At 40.7% G+C, this 25,314-nt stretch overlaps 1 protein-coding gene across 2 annotated transcripts in view; it reads right to left on the bottom strand.

Moving 5' to 3' along the window:
- The window catches only part of LOC126175487 (cyclic GMP-AMP synthase-like receptor), a 287,658-nt gene that overhangs the window by 10,296 nt on the left and 252,048 nt on the right, over positions 1–25,314 (bottom strand). For both annotated transcript variants that reach the window (XM_049922305.1, XM_049922307.1), the window contains exon 9: positions 24,763–24,962. In XM_049922305.1, the coding sequence (XP_049778262.1) occupies positions 24,763–24,962 (200 nt within the window). The remainder of the gene's footprint in view (positions 1–24,762; positions 24,963–25,314) is intronic.

Raw genomic sequence — 25,314 nt, 5'->3', positions numbered from 1 at the left:
TTCAATAGAAGAGAAAGAAAAGACACACACATTCCCCTAAGCAGACACACCTCACACAAATATGGCAATTGTGTCCTGTCACTTAAGCAGCCTGGCCATAAGGGAAGTGCTTCCTGGACAGTTACCGTATTTACTCGAATTGAAGCCGCACTTTTTTTCCGGTTTTTGTAATCCAAAAAACCGCCTGCGGCTTAGAATCGAGTGCAAAGCAAGCGGAAGTTCTGAAAAATGTTGATAGGTGCCGCCACAACTAACTTCTGCCGTCGAATATATGTAGCGCTACACAGGCATCCTTTGTACGCACAAAGATAAATACTGGCGCCAAAACCTCTGCGTCAGTAAATAAAATTTAAAAAAAATTAGAAGACGAGTTTTTTTTCTCCGCCCCGAGATTCGACCACTCCTTTTTCATACATTATCCAACGAAGTAAATACAAATTCCGTATTGTTCATCTTCGAATTTCAATGTACTACGAAAATCCGACTGGTAATACTGGGATTTTTGTCAATATGGCCAACTCTACGTTCTGAATTTTTTCCTACCTGTGAGAAGAGATGGTTGCTAATAGGAACCTGATGAAACGTGAATCACATGCAGTATTCTCTTCTCTATAAGAATAATACGAATATAAACATTCTTTCGTGTTTGCTTCTATCTCATTTAAATCCTGTCTGCCAAATAAACTACGAAACTAGAGTGAGACAACAGCAAACGCGGAAGAATATACGTATCGTGTTATGTTTATGTTCGTATTACTCTTATGCCTAATAGTGATACAGTCAGAAATGAAGCACGGCAACTGACTAGATTTTTAAATCTAAGATGACTAATTTCTGTGCAGAATTTGATGTACTAAAGAAGCGGCCGCAAAGAGTTTCAAACGGAGAAAAATTTTCGCCAAACCCTCGTTCAGAACATGTTCTATCATACGCAGTCTATTAATTGGTTCTTGTTGATCATTATCAAAGAAAGCAGCAGTGTAAGTAACAACAAATAGCAGTCTCTTGCCATTGTTTCGCTAATGAGACGATTCCTCTCTTTTTTTAATTGTAGGCGGCGGTAGCGCGCACAAAAGCAAGCCATGCCGCGAGCAGCGACAGGCCGTAAACACGCACTATCGAATGCGTCAAACAATGCATGACACAGTATAGTAATGCATTTTCAGCTTAGAGTGACTGACATAAACACCTATAAGATAGAAAACGGCACTTATCAGATCAAAGCAAAATAAGCAATCGATTCAAACCAGACGAAGCACGTGAAAAAGGAAGCGTATCCATATAAATACGGACGGAGCGCCTAACGCATAGCAATGGCTACCTGCTAAAGCTTAACTGCTAAGCTTTCAACTCGAACCAAACTACTGTAGCTGTATCGTCATTCATTCGACCTAAATTGTGTCTCATATTACAATGGACCAACTTTGTTTCGATTTGGAGGTGCGGCCTAAAACTTTTCTCTCCCCTTGAATTTTGAGTCTCAAATTTCAGGTGCGGCTTAGATTTGGGAATTTTTTTTTCCCCTTTATTTCGAGTCTCATTTTTCAGGTGCGGCTTAGATTCGAGTGCGGCTTAGATTCGAGTAAATACGGTATTCATAAGAAAAGCTGGAGAAAAATATTTTGTTGGGCTTGCACATACATCCTTTGGGAGACCAACAACTTTACCACCAAAGGATGAAGATCATATTACATAAGGGATCCTTTCTGTTGCAGCGTGGGGCTTTCCTCTTACCCATTGGATGTGAGGTTAACAACAAACAGTGTCTTAATAAGAAGGGCATTACTGAAAAGAAGTTCAAAAATTAGAAATTCAGAAAGCTGGAATCAGCAATTCAAAAAAAGTTTCAGTCAGGTATTAGAAGAACTGGAATTGTTGTATTGAACCTAGAAAAAGTGATGAAATGATTGCTAGGTTCAATAGAGCATGTAGCCCAAGGAATGTCTGATTGATTTGAAAATTATCTCAGGACAGCAAGATATAAATCTTCAACCCCAAATAGACACAGAAAGTGACGAAATGATGGATCTGGAATGAATGCGAATATTTTTTATTTTTTATTGAAAACCCAAGTATCATAACATTGTATAGTTTCAGTCTGAAATTGTTCAATGATGAAAAGTAAAAGTAGAGGCAACAGAAGGTTCAGAGAGATCTTGGACAGTGATTTTATAACTCATAATAAAGAAAATGTCTTTTTGAGTACATGAGAGGTTAAACATCTGCTTTACCATATCTTATTGTTCTGTTTAATGTTACATAGATTAAATGTGAGTTATGAGTAATGTTCTCTCAAATGAATAATAATCAATTTCAAGATTACCTCTTATAAAACTTAATAAAAGAAATAATAATGTGATATGGCCATCTTTAAAATGGAACTGATTCAATTTGTGTGATAATTTTGAGTCCCATTTGGTTCTAGTTTATACCCTACCATTTTAAAAATCAAACCTGCAGAATTAAGAGATGAAGACTAAATATTACACTAAATGAGATATTATGTAGAGGATAGTGTTATGTATTCACTCAGTCATGCAATTATAGATGGATTGATTCCATAAAGATTATGAACCTAGCTGATATTTCCTGATTCCATCAAGGCCAATGGAGAAATATTTGCTAGTCATTGCCATTAGACTTGTAGCAAAGGCAAAGATTAATTTTAGTTTTCTTTATGGTCTACAAATTCTATCATAACTTTTAATTAAGGATGGGAACTACTTATTCATAAGCAGTAAAAGGCCATGTTAAAAATACTGGAATAAGCTGGATTTAGCATAATGAGAACTGAGGAGGTACGTGAAGGAGAAATGTCATCACTGGTTTGGAAAAATCTGACATTAATTGCTAGAAGAGTAGGCTTACAACAATATGAAACTGGGTCCAATAGCAGTTACAGTTATACTAAAAAACTAACATATTTTTCCTTCTAGCTAGAAGAATCACAATTTGACAATGTTTAAAATGAACTTATGTTTTGTTTGATGTGATATGTTATCAGTTTCACTGCACTGTATAATGGTGATACTTTTTATGTCCAAATATTCCCTCAAAAATCAGTAGGAGCTAATAATGAGTTTTACAGCAAATCATTCCACGAAACAATGTATCTTCTGCACTACTCGAATGTACTATACAATATCAGTTATTACACATAGGCAGATCTGCATAATTCATGAACTAACAGTGCATTTTAACAATAACTGCTTGGTTCTTGTGCAATGAAGCATAACAATTTGAGGCATATCTATTGCATGCTGGCCAGTTGGAGGCAATTATTAAGTAAGTGTTAAGTTGTTAACAAATTATTTCATTGTCTAATGGTCAGCTAGAACAATACATATTTGGACCTCTAACAACAGAGAGATCAGTGCAGCAAACAAAGAGTTTTTGTGTATATGGAATAATTTTCAAAATGTGTGTAAGCTGTAATAATTCCAACTCCACAATACCCTTTCCCTCCATTTAATGTCCCCATAGGAAAGCTTTCATTGCTAAAACTAGCAGAAGGAATTACAAGGAATAAAACACTGTGTCCATTACCTGAGAAACTGCAAAGAACGATGCACTGTTAACTACAAAATCTTGTGATGAGCCCTACAGCTCATAGCTAATGCTTGCTTTGGTGGTGGTAAGTATTCTATCCAAAATGACCAACAACCAGTTTTAACAATAAAATCTCATCTACAAATAAATATTCTAAATTCACAAAACTAATGTACCAATTATTCAGTTCCTTGGAAGTGAGTTGCCAGAGTTTGAGTTAATAAAGATAGAACTCAACATTAACATGTTACTGTTGTAACCCACACAGTACATCACAATGCATTCACCACCACTACCATAGTATGCTTCACACAGTTTCTGTAGTGCCCCATTCGGCTGCTCCAGGTCCTTGCTAGAGGTTGCTGATCATGGTCTAGTGCCTCAATCGGCTAAGGCTGAAAGCCAGCAGCTCCTGGTGGGAAAATATTCTTTGTACAGCAGTGGATTGGCTCCAGCGAACAGTCTGTATCTGACACCAAACAGTCTGTACCTGTCACTATGCTGTATTATGCTACTTAATTATGATATCACAACATGACTTACAAAAACTGTGGATTTATTATAACAATGTCTTTTATTGTGTTCAGTGGCAGAACACTAGTGGCAACAAGTAGAACTTTTGTGTGCTCAGCTTCAGAACTTCCACTTGCACAACTTCAGTGACTGTCTTTTGGTGTGTTTCTCTATGGATGGGGTACTTCTCTCCCTTCTACAGCAATGGCAACTTCCTACAGGCAACTTTGACCATCTCATTGCTATGTTGACAGTTGCCATGGCTTCCTCCTCGCATATACTAATTGCTGTTTCGCTAAGGCCTCTTTTCAGGATCAACTTCATTCTTCTTTGATGCTGTGTGTAGTTTGCTTTCTTCTTACCATCACTCGTGTACCCATGTCATTGCCACTTGAGTCAAATTTATCCCAGTGCCGCAATCAACCACATCAGTCACAATGTTGTTTTCTTTCTCAACCATCTACCAAACCCTTGACAACTCCTTGCTCAGGGTTCCTGTCATTCCCCTAAACACCCTATGAGGATGTTCATTAGTCCACCCTTTGCTGTGTGCAACTGTCCTCAAATACAATGTTCTACCCTGCAGCCATCAAACCAAAGTGGGGAAATGGTGGAGGTGGGGGTGGTTGTAGTGGTTGGGGGGGGGGGGGGGGAGGGAAGGAGGGGTTATCAGTGCTGTCGTCATTAGTGAATAACACCAGTGCATACAGACAGGCTTGCCGAAGAAGTAGTCATTGCCACTCACACCAGGAAATCTAGCCACAAGGGACAACCAGATTGGCAACAACAACAAAGGCACAACAAGGGCACCCTGCAGCAAGCACTTCTGTCCGGCTCCTCCTGCTTTGTGCTACATGGAAGAGCTGCATGTGGGTACTGGAGCAGCTGTTTCATTCCTCAACTTTCAAATGTCCAGATGTCTGGGCTCCCCATCACTGGCTCCCATCTAACACCATCTAGAAAGCTACAATAAACATCATATACCTGTTCTTGGTCAATATACCACCGCCATGGCTTACAAACCTGTAGTCCATCCTAGCACATATTTGGTTATTAACGATTACGGTTACTAATTATATCGCAAGTACTGTTCATGCTTCCAGACTAAAAAATGCAGCACCATAAACTGTCTGTATGAAGGCATCCATGGTGGGGTGGCCATGCCATGTTGCCACAATGTGATGGACTGGAAAATACAATGCATTAATATGTCCATATGTTCTGTGCCAGTTAAGCTAGAGAATTCTATTTTTGTGATTGTTGATTCACAGGACGCTTACTTGTATGCCAAGGCTGGTACTGCTCCTGCTAGCTTGCCCACTGGTCTACCTGCTCCTTCCATGCCAGTTTGGTATACATTGGCCAGGACTGCCATTTCTTCTGTGCTGAACAGGATTGCAACTTCACTGGACTCCACTTCCACCACTATGTTGTTCTATGCCTCCACACCCACTGTACCATGCCTTCTGTGCCACCCTCCACTGGCTGCTGCCGAGACTCCGGGCAATGTACCACTTTCCAGACCAGCCTCTCTTGTACCCCATCGTTTGACATGTTGCCCATGTTTCACATGCACCTTTCTGCCTCTCATCTGCCTGCAGCTCTCGTGTTGATATTTTCGCGCACCATCTTAATGGACTCCCCACAGATCTTGTTCACCCATGCCTGACGCATTGGTTCTCCCATGTGTTTCCTTCAAGGATGGCACACAGATCACCAATGACTTTTCATCGGCTGACTTTATTTGTAGGATCTCATTATGAAGTCTTCCTTTCCGGTTGAAACTGGTGCCAATTTGAGCGTGATTCCCAAGTCACTCATTCCAGCAGACTTTTTCCCATCATCAATAGTTCTATGAACTGATAATCACTCTCCCATTGTTGCCTATGGTGCTGCAACTCTCCAACTTGTTTCTTACTTTGACTTTTCATGTGGCCAATGTCGATGTTTTGGTTCTTCGTATAGATTTCCTTCATTTCCATGGCCCCTCATTTGACCTCCATGTGGTTACTGCACTACTCGTTGCACAAGACTGTCCAGTGTTTCTCCATCTACCAAATGTTAGCACCTGGCTGCATCCCTTGCAGCTATTCTCACCCACACTGCATCACAACAACATGACATCTCCACCCTTCACTCCAGCAATGACACTCTATGCCAATAGATTGTCAACTCTACAGATGAATTGTACCTTGCTCATCAAGCGATTGAAGAGTTCTCTATTTTGAAGGTCCCCTCCATTGAGAATTCTGCACACTTGCCTTCAACACCTTTACCAAAGATTTCTCAGGTTAGTGACTTTAATTCTTCCTGTGTGTCATGTGCCGTACCTCAGACATCTTCTGCAAAATCGCCCAGTCGACTGACTAGTGGCTTTGCACACCAGATCATCACAATTACTAACAATATACGCCATACACTGTATTTTATGTCTGCCTGGAGAGGCAAACATAAGTTGGAATTGGTAGCAGGACGCGACCGGGTGTGATGAAAGATCTGATGGCCGAGAAAAGATTAGTCTCAAAGTAAGGTGCCAGTGATCAGGAAGAGTACTTATCTTTATTCTCCACACTGAAGCACACACCATCTATTGTTCTCTTAGCAAGTAGCTATGAACCTCCGGTGGCCACGACGTGAAGCTAAGGCCGACCACCACGCATGTGTGGCCGGGCTGAGTGACGGCAGGGAGCGCGTGATTTGGTTAAGTCCGTGGACATAGCATTGTATATCACAGATGGACCACCAGTTCATCAGACACCTCACTACCTTAATGCTACCAAGTTACGTAATGCTAAGGCTGCGCTATAGGAACTGTCAAATGCAGACATTGTGCACACCTCTCATAGCACCTAGTTATCCCCTATTCACCTGGTACCACAAAAAGATAGTTTTTTTCTGTCTCTGTGGAGACTACCGTAAACTGAATGCTCATAAGTCTTTAGACACTTACCTTATTCCCCACAGTCAGAACTTCGCCCAGAAACTTCATGACGTGCAAGTTTTCAACATGATCAACTGCCACAAAGCATACCATCAAATTCTCATATTTAAGGACAAAATTCTGAAAACAGTGATCACTAACCCCTTTGATTTGTTTGAATATGAATTGTTTGAATACTGCTTCATGCCATACGGTCTAAAAAATGCAGCTCAAACCTGACAGCAATTTACTGACTATATTGTTTTTGCTTTCCTTTCGCTTCAAGTACCTGGATGAAATTATCATTTTTTTTTTCCTCCTTCAAGGAACATGACTTATCTTCTACAGGTCCGACAAGTCCTTTATGACCACCGTGTGGAAATCAACCACGCAAATCACAATTCCAGTGTTTCTGTATCCTGTTTCTTGGACATTCTGTCTCATCTAAGGGTATCAGCCCACCGTCTGAGAGCGTTGATTTCACCAATAACCTCCCTCACCCTGTAACCTATTGAGAAGTGAGATGGTTTCTTTCAGCATCATATTCCCCATGCTGCCTCTCTTCAGGCCTCTTTAACTGATGCTTTGTCTGGAAAAAACACTTCCATGTGTCGTAAGAATCAGTGGTCCAAAGACATGAAGTGCTCTTTCCGTGACCTCAAGATGGCCCTTACAAATGCCATGCTCGCACATCCTATCACTGATGCTTGCCTATTCATCACTACCAATGTGAGTGAAACCTCCATTGGAGCTGTCTAACAGCAGCATGTTTATGATCTCTCTCAACCTCTGTGTTTCTTCTCCAAAAAACTTCCAGCCTCTCAGTGTAAATGGTCCACCTTCTACAGGGAGCTCATGGCGATTTATGAGGCTATGGATTACTTCTGAGAAGACATTGAGGGACAAGAAGTCAATGTGTTTACAGGCCACCAACTGCTGGCTGACGCCCATTGTAGCTCCTTGCCTGATGTACCCCCTCACCACTTTCACCATATGGGCATTGTATGTCAATATATGACTGATATCCATTACATTAAATGGGCTGACAACATTGTGACGGGCTACATGTCACATGTGTATGTTATCTCTTCTACCATTCACCTGAACAAACACATGAGACAACAGCCTGTGCATGCAGATGTGCAGGACTTGATGAATGACCCTCCTTCATCCCTGATCATACAATCACATTATCTCCCTGCCTCAACATCATTTATGCGATATTTACACAGTACTGCCAGACCTCTGGTTCCTGTATATCTTTGCTTTATGCTTTTTTTGGTCTTATATAATCTGGCACACACTGGCATGAAGGCTACTACTAGGTTGGACATAGAGCATTTCGTGTGGTAGGGCATTAACAAGGACTGCCAAACTCCGGCCTGGACCTACCTCCCTTGCCAACATAGCAACATGGATCGGCTCTCCCAACTGCCATGAGGCTAGTTTGACATCCCTAAAGGCAGATTTGTCATGTTAATCATGACTTCAATGGGCCCTTACCTCCTTCAGGTGGTTGTTGGCACATACTATCCATTATCAATCACACCACCAGGTGGGTCCAAGCAGTTCCTTTACCTGATATTACAGGTGACTCTGTAGTGTGAGCCGTCATCAGTAACTGGCTTCATTCTTTGGCTGCCCCTCCTCCATCAATACTTGCCAGTGGTGGCAATTTGCATCATTACTTTTCACTAAACTGTGTGATTTGTGTGGCCCTGACAAATTCCAAACAATGGTATATCATCCTTAGAGTAACTGTTGCTGCAGCATTGGCAAAGGACTCCAAAAACTGCTCTTATTTGCCATGATGCCTCCTGGTCAGAAATCCGACCATGGGTTGTCTAAGGGATTCATATTGCTTTCAAAGACAAATCTGCATGCCTCTTTGGCCAAGATCTTGTATGAGGAACCTCTTGTTCTTCCAACCGAGTCTGTCAAAGATGATGCTCCTGCTTCTTTGACAAAGGTGGCTACCTTTGTCGAGCTTGTATGCTGACACTTGGCCTGCATGCGATCACCCCCTCCCAGTTGCCACTCTATGCCTCAAGTGTTCCTACACAAAGAATTGCCACATTGTCAGTACATGATGCTTCACGATGATTCTGTTCAACCTGCCCTTCAGTCTCCATATTTGGGCCCTATAAGGTCGTTATCCGTACTGCGAACACTATTGGCATTTGTCTCCAAGGCAAACACCATATGGTGTTACTTAAGTGCACAAAACCAACACAATCCTGAACAGTTGTGCTCCCTCCCCTTTGGCTTCTACCAAGACTTCGTCCAGTCCAGACTCTCTATCCCATAATACCATCAATGGACCTCCCCCGTGAAAGTGATGCATATGCAGTGTCGTTCATCCATTTCGATGAGGAAACCCACTGAACTACTAGGGTGGTATGAAAAGTTCTTGGAACAGAATAGAAAAAAAGTACTTACATCACTGAAACTTTTTTTATTTTTCAATGTAGTCTCCTTGTAGATTAATATACTTGGTCCAACAATGTTCCAGTGCCTTGATCCCAACTCCAAAATGAGTTTCCTCCAGGCCTGCGAAATAGTTGTCAACTCCCGCTATCAATTCTTTGATTGAAGTGAATCTTCGTCCACCAAGAAAAATTATCAGTTTTTGGAAGAGATGGAAGTCTGACAGAGCCATATAAGGTGAATAAGGCAGGTGTGGCAACAATTCATACCTTAGTTCATGTAATTTTGCAATGGTGATTGCATGTGTGCAGGCGTGCATCAAGAGTTGCGGCACCCATCTTGCAGATAATTTTTTCACTTCTAATTCTTCAGTTAAAATGTGGTATACCCTTTCCGATGACACCTGGCAAGCATGAGCAATTTCATGCACTTTCAATTGGTGATCCTCCATGACCATTTTGTGCAATTTTGCAATGATTTCTGGAGTAGTGACACATCTTTGCCATCCACTGTCCGTATCATCATCTAAGCTCTCCTGATCAAATTTAAATTCATCAGTCCACTTGGCAACAGTGGAATATGAAGGAGCAGAGTCCCCCAGTGTATTCTGGAAATCAGCATGAATGTCCTTTGCTTTCATACCTTTCTTTACGAAGTACTTAATCACTGCTCAAGTGTCTATTTTTTCCATCTTTACAAATCACTACATGGAAATAACAACAGAGCCATGTCACCACCACAGCTCTCTTCCAAGAGCACTGGCAGTGCATGTGTTTACAGGCAACAGTCCAATAAATATCACATGAACAACTCGTTGTGCTAGTACTGAGCACTCATGGTGATTCTGAGAAGTTTCCAAACAACCCTTGTACTACCTCCTTGTGTGTGCCTGTCACAGTGCCTCAGAAACTATCACCCTCTTCTGCTCACTCAAGTATCATGAGATTCGTCATCAATGTCTCAGTGTTGGTTGGTTGGTTTGGGGGATTAAAGGGACCAGACTGCTACGGTCATCGGTCCCTGTCTCAGTGTATCCTTTCAACGATCTATCTTTTCAGCTGCAAGATGGGCTGCTGCTTGTCCTCCTCACTCAACCGTGCTCTCTGGAGGATCCTTCCACTGCCCACATAATGCTGCTTTGCATCTTCCACACTCCACCTGACCCAGACAAAGACAATATCTCTGCATTAATTGATGCAGGCAGATGCCTTACCACCATCACCCCACTCCTTCAGTGACACACTCCATTACAACTACACTCTGTGACTGTGACCAGAGTGTGTCATCTCATATGTCCTCCTTGATGGCTCTGCAATTTCAGGGTGTCCACCATAATGGTATAGCCTCCACCGAACAGTCTGATAATCCACTGTTAACTCCTCAGTTCCACCGGACTGTTACTTACACCAATGATGAAACACTAGTTCTTGCTTCCCCATCTTCTGCACTGCCAGGGGAGGGGGACTCTGTGGTGATTATCAGTATGTAATAGTTGCCTCGTTGGATTGAACCACTTTGACTAGAGCTCTATTTTAATGTTTTTGTTTTGATGTACATCTGCGCGATCATGTTCTGCTGTGTTATATGTGCAAAATAAAGTGTCATACACTTACTATTTGTATTTTGTAGTTACATTCATTTGTAGAACCACAGGTTGTTCCACTTTAATGTTCTAGTTACAGCACTTTGCAGATCTTCCTGCACAGAGTGGATTCTGTTCACTGCAAACTTGAAAACCTGCTTAAAGGTAATAGAATGAAAATATTTTCCTCTGGTGATTTAAGTGACTTCTTTAAGAATTCAAACTTTATAATGCTACTTCTGTGATGTTTCTCTGAATATGTGACCACATTATCAACTTCTTTTATAGACCAATGTTTCAGCTGTTATTGATTGTAACTTACCTCATGGTACTCTATTTAGAGTAAACATTTTTACAGTCAACTTTCCAACTAGTATTATTGCTGAATTTAATTTAAAGTTGACAAAATTTTTATAAAACCATTTGGCCACGTCTACAACTTTGACATAACAAAAGTATGCAACAGGGGCTGTGAAACTCAAAGAGTCTGTAAATTAGTCAATACACTGTCCTAAAATAGGGGTCAAAGATCAACATTACCAAATAGAAATATTTCAGCAATGACTACACTTAGCTAATTTTTGCCATGATGGGAAGATTTGCAATCAATATTTATTAGCCTCCAAATAGAAATCTGCAAATGGTCCCAAGTTGTATATTAAAACTTAACAATTCAAATGTACACTGTGCAAATTCTTTGTTGATAGTCAACCAAGTCTTTGATAATATTGAAGAAAGCAGTGTTTGATTGTTCCACGATACGTGTAATATCTCTATGCAATGCATCCAACAAAGAACTGGAGGATTAAAAAACATTATAATGCTGGGTGGCATTCATTAATTCATTCATTAAGCATGTTCTGTAGATCCAGTCAAGAAGAACAACCTGCATGGATGTAGAATGAATAATGGTAAACATTAACAAAAAGTAAGCAAATCATAGAAACTTAATCTATATAAGATGTTATCAATAATCTATCATTACAAAGGCTTACACCAATGCTATTTGTACTTACACAATGCAAATTTAACCTAGTAAAACAGAAATAAAGCCACCGTGTTGAAAAAACCTACTGCTTCATCAGGTATATTAAATAGCTGCTGTTTGCCTTTTACTTGATGACATTAGTATTTATTCAAAGAAAATTGTTGTGGGCAGAACTTTCCAATCTCTAAATATAGATATTCAGATAATTTGCAGAAAATTTGGATACTAAGCTATGTTGTAATTTTCTTCTGCTTGGGATTTGATCAAAAGTATCCAGACACCCCTGTGCAATGCAAAGTTGGCCAATAGGTGTCACTCGAGACAGACTGGCTAGTGTAAAAGGTGTTAGGGAGAAATGTGTTGTCAGTAGAGAAGCAGTAACAACAGAACGGGGTGTAACAATAGAATGGGGTGGTCAAGAGATCCCAGTGACATCAAATTGGCTGCCAATCGAGTTACAAACACATCAGGGATATTTCAACCCTTCTAAGGCTACCCAAGTTGACTGCTGATGGTGTAAATGTGAAGGAAGAGCCATAGCTAAACTAAGACCAGGCAGACCTCATGTACTGATAGACAGGTACTGTCAAGCATTTCATTTCAGAGAGTGAATGTAAAAAATTGCATGAAATCAGTGGAAGGAATCATTTGGTGACCAAGACATCAACCTGAGTCTAGTGTCATGTTACCCCAACCACTGCATCATGCTTCTCACCTTGTTACATGGACAGTTATCCTGATGGAAGATGTCATTGCCTTCAGGGATGATATGTAGCATGAAGGGATGCAGGTGGTCTGCAATAATGTTCACACAGTCAACAGCTGTCACAATGCCTTTGATTATTACACAGGTCCCATGCGAGCCCAGGTGAACAGGCTCCTTAGCATACTACTGCCCCCACCGGCCTACATCCAAGGTGGAGTGCATGTTTTGAGCAGACATTGCCTGGATGGCACCATAATGGGACATGATCATCCATCCGATGTAGCAAGAAACATATTCCTCTGACCAGGCAACACATTTCCATTGATCTACAGTCCTATGTTGATGACCCCTCACCTACTGAAAATTGTAACTGGTAGTGTTATTGGGTCAACATGGGAATGTGAAGGGTGGGGGTGGTCATCTTGCAGAGCCCCCTGTTCGACAATATGCCCGAACAGTATGCTCTGGATCAGTTGTGCCTGCACTAACAGTATACTCTGTCATCAGATTTCCCACAGACTGCCACCTTTACAGAGTAGGCAAACCTCTGATTTTCAAGTTCTTTGATGCAGTGTGGATGTCCACAACTTGTTGCCTATGTGTGGCTTTACAGTTCTTCAACCATTGCCTATAGATGTCCTTGACAGGAGCACAGGAACAGCTGACTAGCTTTGCCATTTCTGGGCTTCTAATTCCTAGGCAATGGACTACAAAAATCTGCTCTTTTTCAAAGTCATTTATGTGTCATTTCCCATTTGCAGCCTGCCTCATCACTAGAGTGATTCCCCATTTGCCTATGTCCCACTTCCTTACTTTCCTTACCACATCACATGCCCACTACACAATTACACAGCATTCAATTTTGCAGTGGACAATAATTATAATTTTTTGACTCATTGGTATATCTCATAGGTAATCCTAACAATTCAGCATAAGATTTTAATATTATTCTAGAAATAGCACCATAATGAGGATAATTATTAGCTTTTTGTGAACCCATAGTGGGTTGTATTTTTGTAACTAATGTCTTTTGGTGGTGCATTCAATGTCTGACAAACTAAATCTAATGCATCTGTGTTTGGTTGTTTACTAGAGAGTGTAATACTTACTTCCAGTGTGAGGAAGTAGTAAATGAATTTGATGGCCAAGGGATTCAATGTATCAGCATTCTGACTACAGATACTTTCATAAATCCCAATTTCATTTGCACAACAAAATTTTTTTGACCTTGTTCAATGTTCTTGCTTTATAATATATCAGTTTTTTGTTATATTCTTGGCGTGATTTATTTTTTGAAAACAAAAAGTGAATATAATTCCTAGTTTAAGGGAAAAGAAATCTCCACTGATTCACTAAGAATTAGAAACTATCTAAAACATACATTAATGTGGGTAGTAAAGGTAACATCTCATTGAACAATGCAGGTACTGAGACATCAATAGACACATAAACAAGACTGAGAACTTTGCTAGCTTTCAGACAAGCCCTTTTTCAGAGCTGTAGAGTACACATACACACAAACACAAATATGTCCAGCTACAGTACTCTGGTATGGGCATGAGTTTGTGTGCATATGTATACTCTACAGCTCTGTAAAAGGATTTGTCTGAAAACTAGCAAAGTTCTCATTCTTATTAAATGTGCCTTTCAAAGACCTAATACTTGCACTATTTGGTGAAATAGTATCCTTAAATAAGTTATTTACATTCCACCTGGACTTTTCATTGCCATATGGTAAACATACACTGAAATAGTCAACAAAGTGACAAGAAAAATAAAAATCTCATAACAATGGTAATTATTTGAAGCTGAAAAAAGATACAAAAGCCATTTGTAAAGTTATTAGATCAGAAACTGGCACAGAGCAAAAATCATGAAAAATATTTTGTTGCTGACAGAAAATAACAGGCTCTTAAAGACAAGATATGTTGTGATCAGTATAATATGTACTTTAGCAATACAGCAAATCAAATAATTTAAAAGTAGTATGTAGGCCTCTCAAAAAATTTCAATGCTACTTTTAAGTCTATGTTTAATGTAAAAGGTACAGACACAGATGAAACAAATAATAAGTTCTATATAGCATTGCTCTTCCCAGTGTCCTTTCTTTCTCCTCTTTCCTGTGTTTTCCCAAGCTGCCGGAGTTGGCGGTCATGTTTGCATGAGGTGTGATTGCTTGTGTGTAAGAATGATGTGAGTTTCTCTTTTGCCAATGAAGGTGTGGCCAAAAGCTTGGTGTAAGTGTCTTTTAATTGTATGTTTCTGCAACTTAATGTGTGCCATTTACAGTAAGTAGCAATCTTTATTTTCCTATATTGTTGGTCATTCAAAAACAAACATTTACGTGGATTAGATAGTGTTCCTGATTATGATCTTGAAAAAGCTTCTGACTGTTATAAACAGTACAGTAAATGGTTAACACTTGAATCTCAACTGGTTAATTCTTTAAAAATCCTAAAAACAGCTAAATGAAGAAAATATAATGAGCTCTTGTATGGTATGCCAATTTAATGGTTGTTTCTGGAAATTAATTAAGATCTTCTCATTCTAACTACAAAGCTACTCAATGTGTAACTTGGCTTTCTGCCTATCCCTGAGACTATCTGTTATTAATTTATGGAACAAAATGTGTCAATGAATGGACTACAGGGAAATTATTGTTGTATGAAAAATATGTGTGGCTCTAACTAATTCAGTTCTATATTGATAGCTATGTAGGCATGCTTACAGGCACGTATTAAAACACTGGTAGAGAACATGGTGCTTGTATTTCTGTAGGTCTGTGAAAATCATTAGGCATAACTGGCAACAAGTCTCTTATTCAAAGGTCACCCAAAAATGTAAAGATTTATCTCAAATGCATAGATAAGGTATTACTTAGAAGACTGTTGGTAATATTAGGCCATAATGATATCAAAGAAACTGTCTTTAGGGTAACAATAAATTATTGATTGCATGTGTCATGATCCAGGACTCTATTCTAAAACATACATTAGTCCTTCTTTCTACTTATGAGGCAAATTACAACAGTGCTGAAATATAACTGACAATGGCAACAGTATATTGTTCAAGCTACAGATAGAATGCCCATTGTCAGCAGTAGCTACATAAATCCCCTTGATTACTCAATGATTCAAATAAAATAATAGTAAAGAATAAAAAAGTAAAAAAATAAGAAAAGAATAATAAAGAAAGATTCAGTACTGAGATTCTGGAGCTGATAGTCATGTGCCCATGAGGTGTGTTTGCTTGTGTGTATTAATGGTGTGTGTCTCTCTTTTACTGGTGAAGGCTATGGCTGAAAGCTTTATGTAAGTGTCTTTTAACTGTGCCTGCCTGCAACTTAATGTGTCTTCTTTCTCATGAGTAGCAATCTGTCTCTTTCTAGAATGAGATTTTCACTCTGCAGCGGAGTGTGCGCTGATATGAAACTTCCTGACAGATTAAAACTGTGTGCCCGACCGAGACTCGAACTCGGGACCTTTGCCTTTCGCGGGCAAGTGCTCTACCATCTGAGCTACCAAAGCACGACTCACGCCCGGTCCTCACAGCCTTATTTCTGCTAGTATCTCGTCTCCTACCTTCCAAACTTTACATAAGTTCTCCTGCAGGAGAACTTATGTAAAGTTTGGAAGGTAGGAGACGAGATACTGGCAGAAGTAAGGCTGTGAGGACCAGGCGTGAGTCGTGCTTCAGTAGCTCAGATGGTAGAGCACAACAAGATAGGCATAACAAGAAGACTGTCACAAATAAAGCTTTCCACCAGTGCATGATGCGGGTAAGGGGGAGGCTAGGGTGGGGAGAGTTAGGGATGTAAGGTAGGTGTGAGAGACAGTGAAGTGCTGCTGGGGAGCACACAGGGACAAGATGTAGAGAGGGTAGGGCAGCTATGTGCAGTCGGGAGGTTATATGGAGGGCAGTGGAGAGGTAGGGGTGGGGAGGGGGGGCATTGTGGATAATTAGTAAAAAGACTGGATGCAAAGGTGGAATGTGGGCTGTGAAGAGCTGGAATGGGAACAGGGATGGGGCTGGATGGATGAGGACAACGACAAATGAAGGTTGAGGCCAGGAGGCCTAGGGCAACATAGAATATATTGCAGGCAAAGTTCCACCTTTGCAGTTTAGAAAGGCTGGTGTTGGTGGGGGGGATCCATACAGCACAGGCTGTGGAGCAGTCATTGAAATGAAGGATGTTGTGTTGGGCAGTTTGCTCAGCAAGAGGATGGTCCACTTGTTTCTTGGTCACAGTTTGTTAGTGGCCATTCATGTTGACAGACAGCTTGTTGGTTATTATGTCCACATAGAATGCACCATAGTGGTTTCAGCTTAGCTTGTAGATCACATGACTGGTTTCAAAGGTAGCCCTGCCTTTTACGGGATAGGTGACATTTGTGACCAGACTGGAGAAGTGGTGATGGGAGGATGTATGGGACAGGTCTTGCATCAAGGTCTAATACAGGGACATGAGCCATGAGGTAAGGGGATGGGAGCAGGGGTTGTGTAAGGATGGACAAGTATATTGTGTAGGTTTGCTGGACAGCTGATTACCACTGTGGGAGGGGTGGGAAGGATAGTGCGCAGGACATTTTCATTTCAGGGCACAATGAGAGGTAGTCAAACGCTGCCAGAGAATGCAATTCAGTTACTCCAGTCCTGGGTGATACTGAGTTATGAGGGGGATGCTCCTCTGCAGCTGGACAGCGAGACTTTGGGAGGTGGTGGGAGACTGGAATGATAAGGCATGGGTGATTTGTTTTTGTACAAGGTTGGTAGGATAATTACGGTCTGTGAAGGCTTCAGTAATACCCTTGTTATATTTCAACAGGGACCACTCATCACTGCAGATGCGACAACCATGGGTGGCTAGGCTGCACAGAAGGGACTTCTTGGTATGGAATGAGTGGAAGCTGTTGAAGAGGAGGTATTGCTGATGGTTAGCAGGTCTGATATGGATGGAGGTACTGATTTAGCCATCTTTGAGATGGAGGTCAAAATCTAGGAAGGTGGCTTGTCGGGTTGAGTAGGACTATGTGAAGCAAATGGGGGAGAAGTTGTTGAGGTTCTGGAGGAATGTGGATAGGGTGTCCTCACATTCAATCCAGGTAGCAAAGATGTCATCAATGAATCTGAACCAGGTGAGGAATTTAGGATTCTGGGTGTTAGGGAAGGATTCCTCTAGATGACCCATGAATAGGTTGGCACAGGATGGTGCCATGCGGGTGCCCATAGCCATACCCCAGATTTGGCTGTAGGTAATGTCTTCAAAGGAGAAGTAATTGTGGATGAGGATATAGTTGATCATGGCGATTAGGAAGGAGGTTGTTGGTTTGGAATCCGTCGGGCTTGGGGCAGGTAGTGCTCAATACTGGTAAGGCCATGAGCATTAGGAATGTTAGTGAACAGGGAGGTGGCATCAATAGTGACGAGCTGGGCACCATGTGATAAAGGGACAGGAACTGTGGAGAGTCAGTGGAGGAAATGGTTGGTATCTTTTATATAGATGGGTAGGTTCTGGGTAATAGATTGCAGGGGAAGCTCTTGAGAGCAACAATTCTCTCAGTGGGGGCACAGTAATCATCCACAGTGGGGCATCCTGGCTTTTGCTAGGTGGCAGGTCTGAGGGTGGATAAGTGTGAAGGAGGGGGAAGGCAGATGTGATTGGATTAAGTGGAAAAAGTTGGTGTGAAATGTTATAGAACAAAGAAAGAGTGGAATTGGAGGGGGGGGGGGGGGGGGGGGGGAGTTCATACGATTAGATACAAGATCATATGGCACCAGAAAGGTGCTTGAAATAACATGTGAAAATACAGGAGAGTGATCAGTTTGAAGGTACGGGATTAATGGTGTTGGGAGGAGTAATGTGGAATGTAAGACATTGGACAAACAATCAGCATGTCTTGTAGCCATCTGTTGTGCATGACCGAGGTGGCTGACACAGTGTGGTTCATAAGTAGAGCATTCAGGGCATTTTGTAAGGCAACAAGTGAAACTCAGGAAAGAAAAAGAAAGAAGGACGGGCTTTGAGTATAGTGATGCATTAGGAAACAGTAACAAAGGAAGACAACACTGGGTTAGGATCAAAGAAAAGCTGTCAGGCAAAAATCAAACAATGGTAAATCCAGGATGGAATGTAACAATATTATGAAAAGGAAAGTTGCTACTCACCATACAGCAGAGATGCTGAGTCGCTGATAGGCATAACAAAAAGGTTGTCGCAAAAAGCTTTTGGCCAAGAAGGCCTTCTTCAAAACTAGACAACAGACATGCACACACACACTCACACAAATGCAACTCCTTCCTAAACACCCATCATCCTAAACACCCCCCCCCCCCCCCCTGTTTCAGATTCACTGATGACATCTTAGCGATCTGAATCGAGGTTGAGAACACCCTATCCACATTCCTTCAGAACCTGAACAGCTTCTACCCAATTTGATTCACCTGGGCCTATGCAACCCAACAATCCAGCTTTTTAGATGTTGATCTCCACCTCAATGATGGCTATATCAAAGCTAGTAATCACTAGCAATACCTCCATTTTGACATCTGCCACCCATTCCATACAAAAAAGTACTTTCCATACAGCCTAGCCACCCATGGCCATTGCATCTTCAGGGATGAGCGGTCTCTCATGAAATATGAGGGTCTCACTAAGGCCTTTACAGAGTGTAATTATGCTCCCAACTTTGTACAAAAACAAATCTCCCCACCACCTCCCAGCCACAGAGGAGCATCCCCCTTGTAACCCAGTACCACCCAGGACTGAAGCAACTGAATTACATTCTCCACCAGTGTTTAGACTATCTCTCCTCATACCGTGAAATGAGGAATGTCCTGCCTACTATCCTTCGCATCCCTCCCACATTTGTATTCCGTCGCCCACCAAACCTACACAATGTACTTGTCCATTCTTACACAACCCCGGCTCCCAACCCCTTACCAGATGACTCATATCCCTGCAACAGACCTCAATGCAACACCTATCCTATACATCCTCCCACCACCACTTACTCCAGTTCGGTCACAAACATCACCATCCCATCAAAGGCAGTGATCTACAAGCTAAGCTGCAACCACTGTGCTGAACTTTATGTGGGAATGACAACCAACAACCAGTCTGTCCACACGAATGGCCACTGACAAATTGTGGCCAAGAAACAAGTCGACCACCCTTTTGCTGAGCATGCTGCCCAACACAACATCCTTCTTTTCAATGACTGCTTCACAGACTGTGCCATATTGATCCTTCCCACCAACAGCATCTTTTCTGAACTGCACAGTCAGTAGCTTTTCCTACAATATAGCCTACTTTCCCATAACAACACAACATCCTTTGTTTCAATGACTGCTTCACAGCATGTGCCATATGGATCCTTCCCACCAACAGCATCTTTTCTGAATTGCGCAGTTGGTAGCTTTCCCTACAATATAGCCTGCTTTCCCGCAACACTCCTGGCCTCAATCTTCATTAGTCACTGTCCTCACCCATCCAGCCCCTTCCCTGTTCTCATTCTAGCAGTATACAGCCCTCATTCCACCATCGCACCCAGTCTTCTTACTTCTTTTCGCTACCTCCCACCTCTCCACTGCCCTCCGTCTAACCTCCCGACTACACATAGCTGCCCTACCCTTTCTCCACCTTGTCCCCGTGTGCTCCCCAGCAGCACTTCACTGTCCCCCACCCCTACCCTATATCCCTAACTGTACCTGCCACAGCCTCCTCCTTACCTCCACCCAGTTGCCACTCCCATCATGCACTGGTACTGCTGTTCACAATGTGGCATCATTTGCCATAGACTGCAGTCGTGTGTATGAGTTGCATTTGTGTGAGTGCTTGTTTGTGTGTATGTGTTTGTGTGTGTGTGTGTGTGTGTGTGTGTGTGTGTGTGTGTGTGTGTGTGTGTGTGTGTGTGCATGTGTGTGTGTGTGTGTCGTCTATTTTTGACAAAGGCCTTGATGGCCAAAAGCTATATTAGTGACGGTCTTTCTGTTGTGCCTACCTGTGACTCAGCATCTCCACTATATGGTGAGTAGCAGCTTTCTTTTTCATCATTTTGTTACATTCCATTCTGGAGTTTCCATTATTTACTTTTTATTTGGCACTGATCGGGTATTCATACAGCCATGAGACACATTATACACTTGACACACTTGTTTGCAGCAAAAACAGGGTGTTTCAGAAGTAATGGTCAATAATTCACATGTGGACAGTACAGACTAAAAACAGCTAAATTGTGCCAATAAAGATGGGTACACAAATCAAGCATTGTTGAGATACAATACGTTTTCTGTTGTGGTTCATCAGTGCCTAAGAACACAGGGCATCTCTAAACGTTAAAGTAGGTGTTCAAAATGTTGTACTTGCATCTGAATGCAACGTGGAACTAGTCTCTGAAATCAGTTGTGAATCCTCTCAGGCAGTCCTGGGGAATTCTGAAAATGCTGGAAGGCTTCTTCAATTGGCAAGCATAATTCCTCAAAATGTTTGACCTCGGTAGTATAATGATGCTTTTGACATGACCCCACACACAGAAATCCATGGGACTTAAATCCACAGACCTTGGAAGTCATGACACACACCCTTCTCTACCTATCCAGTGTTTACCATATACTCGAGGTAGAAGCTGGCACATTTGTAAATGAAAATGCACTGAGGTGCCATCATACTTGAACCCCATGTTCAGGCATTGGTCCAGTGGGAGTCTGGAAGTGCAGTCCACAGAGACTGCATGTACTGCTGCCCAATTATTCTCTGTGGTAGGAAGTGTGGTCCAATTATACAGTCTCCGAGCAGTCTGGCCCAGACATTCAATCAATAACACTGCTGATGTTATGATACTGCTTACAAACAGGGGATTCAGGGTACACTGCTGTTGCAACTATTGGCAGAAATTCTCTCTATGAGGGAATTCTGCATTGTTGACGGCTTGCATTCACTGGAGACGATATGGACAGAGTACTTGCTGATGTAAAATCTGTCACAAACTGCTATGACTCAGGACATGCTCTTGGGTAGCAATCATCCTTGTTGAAGTACTTGGATGTTTGAGTACAATGCGTAAAACCCTTTCCTCAACATCAGGTGTTATGGATCTGGGTCAACCTTCTCATACATCTTGTGCGAAACTCCTGGTCTCTCTAAAGTACTGATATAACTTGCTGTATGTACATCTGTCGGGCTGCCTGCAGAGAGAAATATCTTTTTCATACAATTGTGTGCCTCAACACACTACCTTTCACTTTGCCATAGACGAAGTGCATGTCAGCATACTCTTCATTGGTGTAACCTCTGTCCATGGTGCCTTCATGTTCGTAACTGATTGTGAAGCCAGTATGTCACAGTGCACATAAAGTGAAAGGGTAGTAGTTGCACATGACCAAACAAACAGATAGTCATTCCCAAACATTGAGATACCAACATAAATACCTTGGTATATAGGAGCATTTGCAGTTGGCTCCCAATTTGAATTAATGCAATACCTCAGCAACGTTAATTTGCGGACCCATGTTTACTGGAGTTTTTTTGCTACTTTTGGCCACTACTTCAAAAATACCCTATGTATTCCCAAAATATTCATCCTATGCTCACAATCTTCCTCTGATACATACTCCCATATATATGCAATCAAATACCAATTCTTAATATAAAAATAAAAAGTAACAGTTCATCACAATGAATTTTTCTTCTACTGGGGGTAACTGGGTTTGGTTCTAATAACCAACAACATACCAAGATTAGAAATACTACGACTCTTTTTTTTTTAATTATGTATTTCAGAATCTTGGTCTAATAATGGTTACTAATACTGGAAAACAGTAATCAGTAATACATTGAAAACACATTTCTCTGGAAGTCCAGAATGCTGCAAAAATTCCTACAGTTCTTAATGTTGTTTTTCTTATATGTAGATCATGGCATAGATTGCCTAGTTAGGCTTGACTATGTTACAGTAAAGTCAGCATTATTAATACTGTGTCAAGTAATTTTCTCATAATATAGTATTCTTCCCAAATAAACGAGTATACTAATAGAAATGCATGGCAGTTAAAAGAAGAAAACAAAGTTGAAGAAAGGCATATTCAGAAAAGAGTGAGAAACAATACAGTGAAGCTAGCACACGAGATGGAAAAAGGATAAAAAATAGAAATAAACATGGTTGCTGACAATGTGACAGAAATACTGATACACTTTTTGGAATTTTGAGAGGGTATCTACACCAATGATAGCAGATAATGCTTTAGTTTCCTCTTGAATGCAGCATGGTTTTGAATCAGGAATAGGTTACTGACTAGTTTACTCCAGACTCAGATGCTGGTCACAACGGATCTTGTACAATAGTTATAGAGTCATGATAAGTATTTGATATCCAAGGGGAGGTACTGAGGACATCAGTACTAAGAAAATAAAACCACTGTCATCCCAAACATTAGGGCAGTGTCATATACTTTACCACATTGCTCAGACTGAAGAAAACAGAATGTGCAAAGATCAAGTTGTGCATGTAATCACAAGCTTCCTAAGTGAGCATAGAATGTTCTGACACGATCAAACAACCCTATGTTAAACACATATCTTATGCAAGTACTCACGGTTGGTTTTTGAGTCCCACTCTCCGAACAATAATAAAACTACTTGTATACATGTTTGCTCATTTATAGGTTACAAGGTTGCAGAAAATTCTGCACCTCTAATACTTACAGGAAAATTCTGAATTTAATTCAGCTAAATTCTGCACCCTCAAATGTGGAAACTGAATAGAAGCTGATTGGAGGATATAATGTGGCCCAATGAGTCACAACTTTGCCTCATTTAAAATGATACATAGCATCAAATGCACTGACAGCTCAGTGAGGTGTTTAACTTAAAGTGTATGGAGGGTGCAGTTAAAGTGGAACACACATGTAATGTTGGTAGTTGGAAAGGTGAATGGTCAACTTTGGTTCATTGGGAGAGTTCTAGAATTCTAGGAAAGTGTAGCTCATATATAAAGGAGACCACATGTAGAACACTTGTATGACCAATTCTTGAGTACTGCTTGAGTGTTGCAGGTCAGATTTATGGAAAATATTGAAGAAATTCAGTGGCATGCTGCTAGATTTTTTACCAGTAGGTTCAATCAACATGTGAGTATTACAGAAATACTCCATCAACTCCAATGGGAATCCATGGAGGGAAGGTGACATTCTTTTCATGCAACATTGCTGAGAAAGTTTAGAGAACTGGCTTTAGTAAATGACTGCAGAATGATTCTATTGCCTCCAACATTCATCATGCATAAGGACTGTGAAGACAAGATAAGAGAAATTAGGGCTCATAAGGATGCATATATGCAACCATTTTCCACTCACTCCATTTGCAAGTGGAAAAGGAAAGGAAAATGACTAGTAGTGGTACAAAGTGCACCATATGGTGGCTTCTGGAGTAGATATGTAGATGTATATTATAAAGTTTAGCTGTGGTTTTACACAGTATTAGCATAACGTCTACTGTGGTGACTAATTTTTTGTCCATTGTGCTTACGTGTCATGAAAGTGTGCTTACATACTCTGGCACTACGACATGAACAACAAAATTCACTAGTATACAAACAGCACAGAATGCTAAATACAGTTTGTGTAGGCATGCTCAAAGAAGTATTAGAAACTGTATGATTACAACCAACATTTTTAAACTGTATTAATAGCTACAAAATTTTGACCTCGATCTGAGATCAGTTCCTAACAGTAGCACAACACAAAGTCATGTTGTTGTGTGGCTACTGGAAGGAAATGTAATATAACAAACATGTCTTGCACCTTGTGTAGCACATGTCACACTAAATTATTCACATTCATTTCAAGGTCTGTACTATTATTGAGCTCGATTTTTTTCCAAATCAATCAATACAGACTCTACAGTGCAAAGAGACTAAATAATCTCAAACATTCCACAATAAATAACATTGTCTCTAATTAGCTCTTGTTGCAACAGACAAATAGAGAAATGTATCATTTGTGGCTCCAAATTTATTTAATAATACAAGCTGTCACAATTGAGTTTCCATATCTGCCATGACGTACATAAAATATGATCTTACCTCTCACGAAGTTTGAAATAATTTTCTAGATGTCCTGGTTTGTCAAGGTTCCTCTCAATATCTTTAAGCATATGATGAAGATATCCTCCTATGTTTTGTTTCTCATATGGATTTAATTGTGACAACAGATCATTTTCCTCTATCCAGAAAAATGGAAGAGCATTTTGTTTCAGCAAATAGTCCTTGAAATCATTAAGCATCTGAAAAATGCAAATGATATTTTTTAAGAATAACATCTTGCAATAATTACGTATTTTAAATGGGAACTGAATGGTTCGTTTAGTCAATTAACAGATAAAACAGTATTTGCAGTATATAGTCTATTAAAGAATTTGATACCTGATTGGATGTCTAGAACCTCCACCTCAGTAACAACATGGAATGCCATGGTTCTCTGTATAAACCATTAGTTATTATTAAACTCATAGACAATTATTGGCCAGCACTTGGTCTATTTCCCCCATTTGCTTTCATATATGTATCAATGTTACATTACATTTCTTTGTTATTGTCGCTGTTGCATAATTTTCTGAATGTTGTACATATGATGGT

This window comes from Schistocerca cancellata, chromosome 3, assembly GCF_023864275.1.
Source record: "Schistocerca cancellata isolate TAMUIC-IGC-003103 chromosome 3, iqSchCanc2.1, whole genome shotgun sequence".
Classification (NCBI taxonomy): domain Eukaryota; kingdom Metazoa; phylum Arthropoda; class Insecta; order Orthoptera; family Acrididae; genus Schistocerca; species Schistocerca cancellata.
The sequence above is the reverse complement of the archived record's forward strand: the minus strand, read 5'-3'. Positions and strand labels throughout refer to the sequence as shown.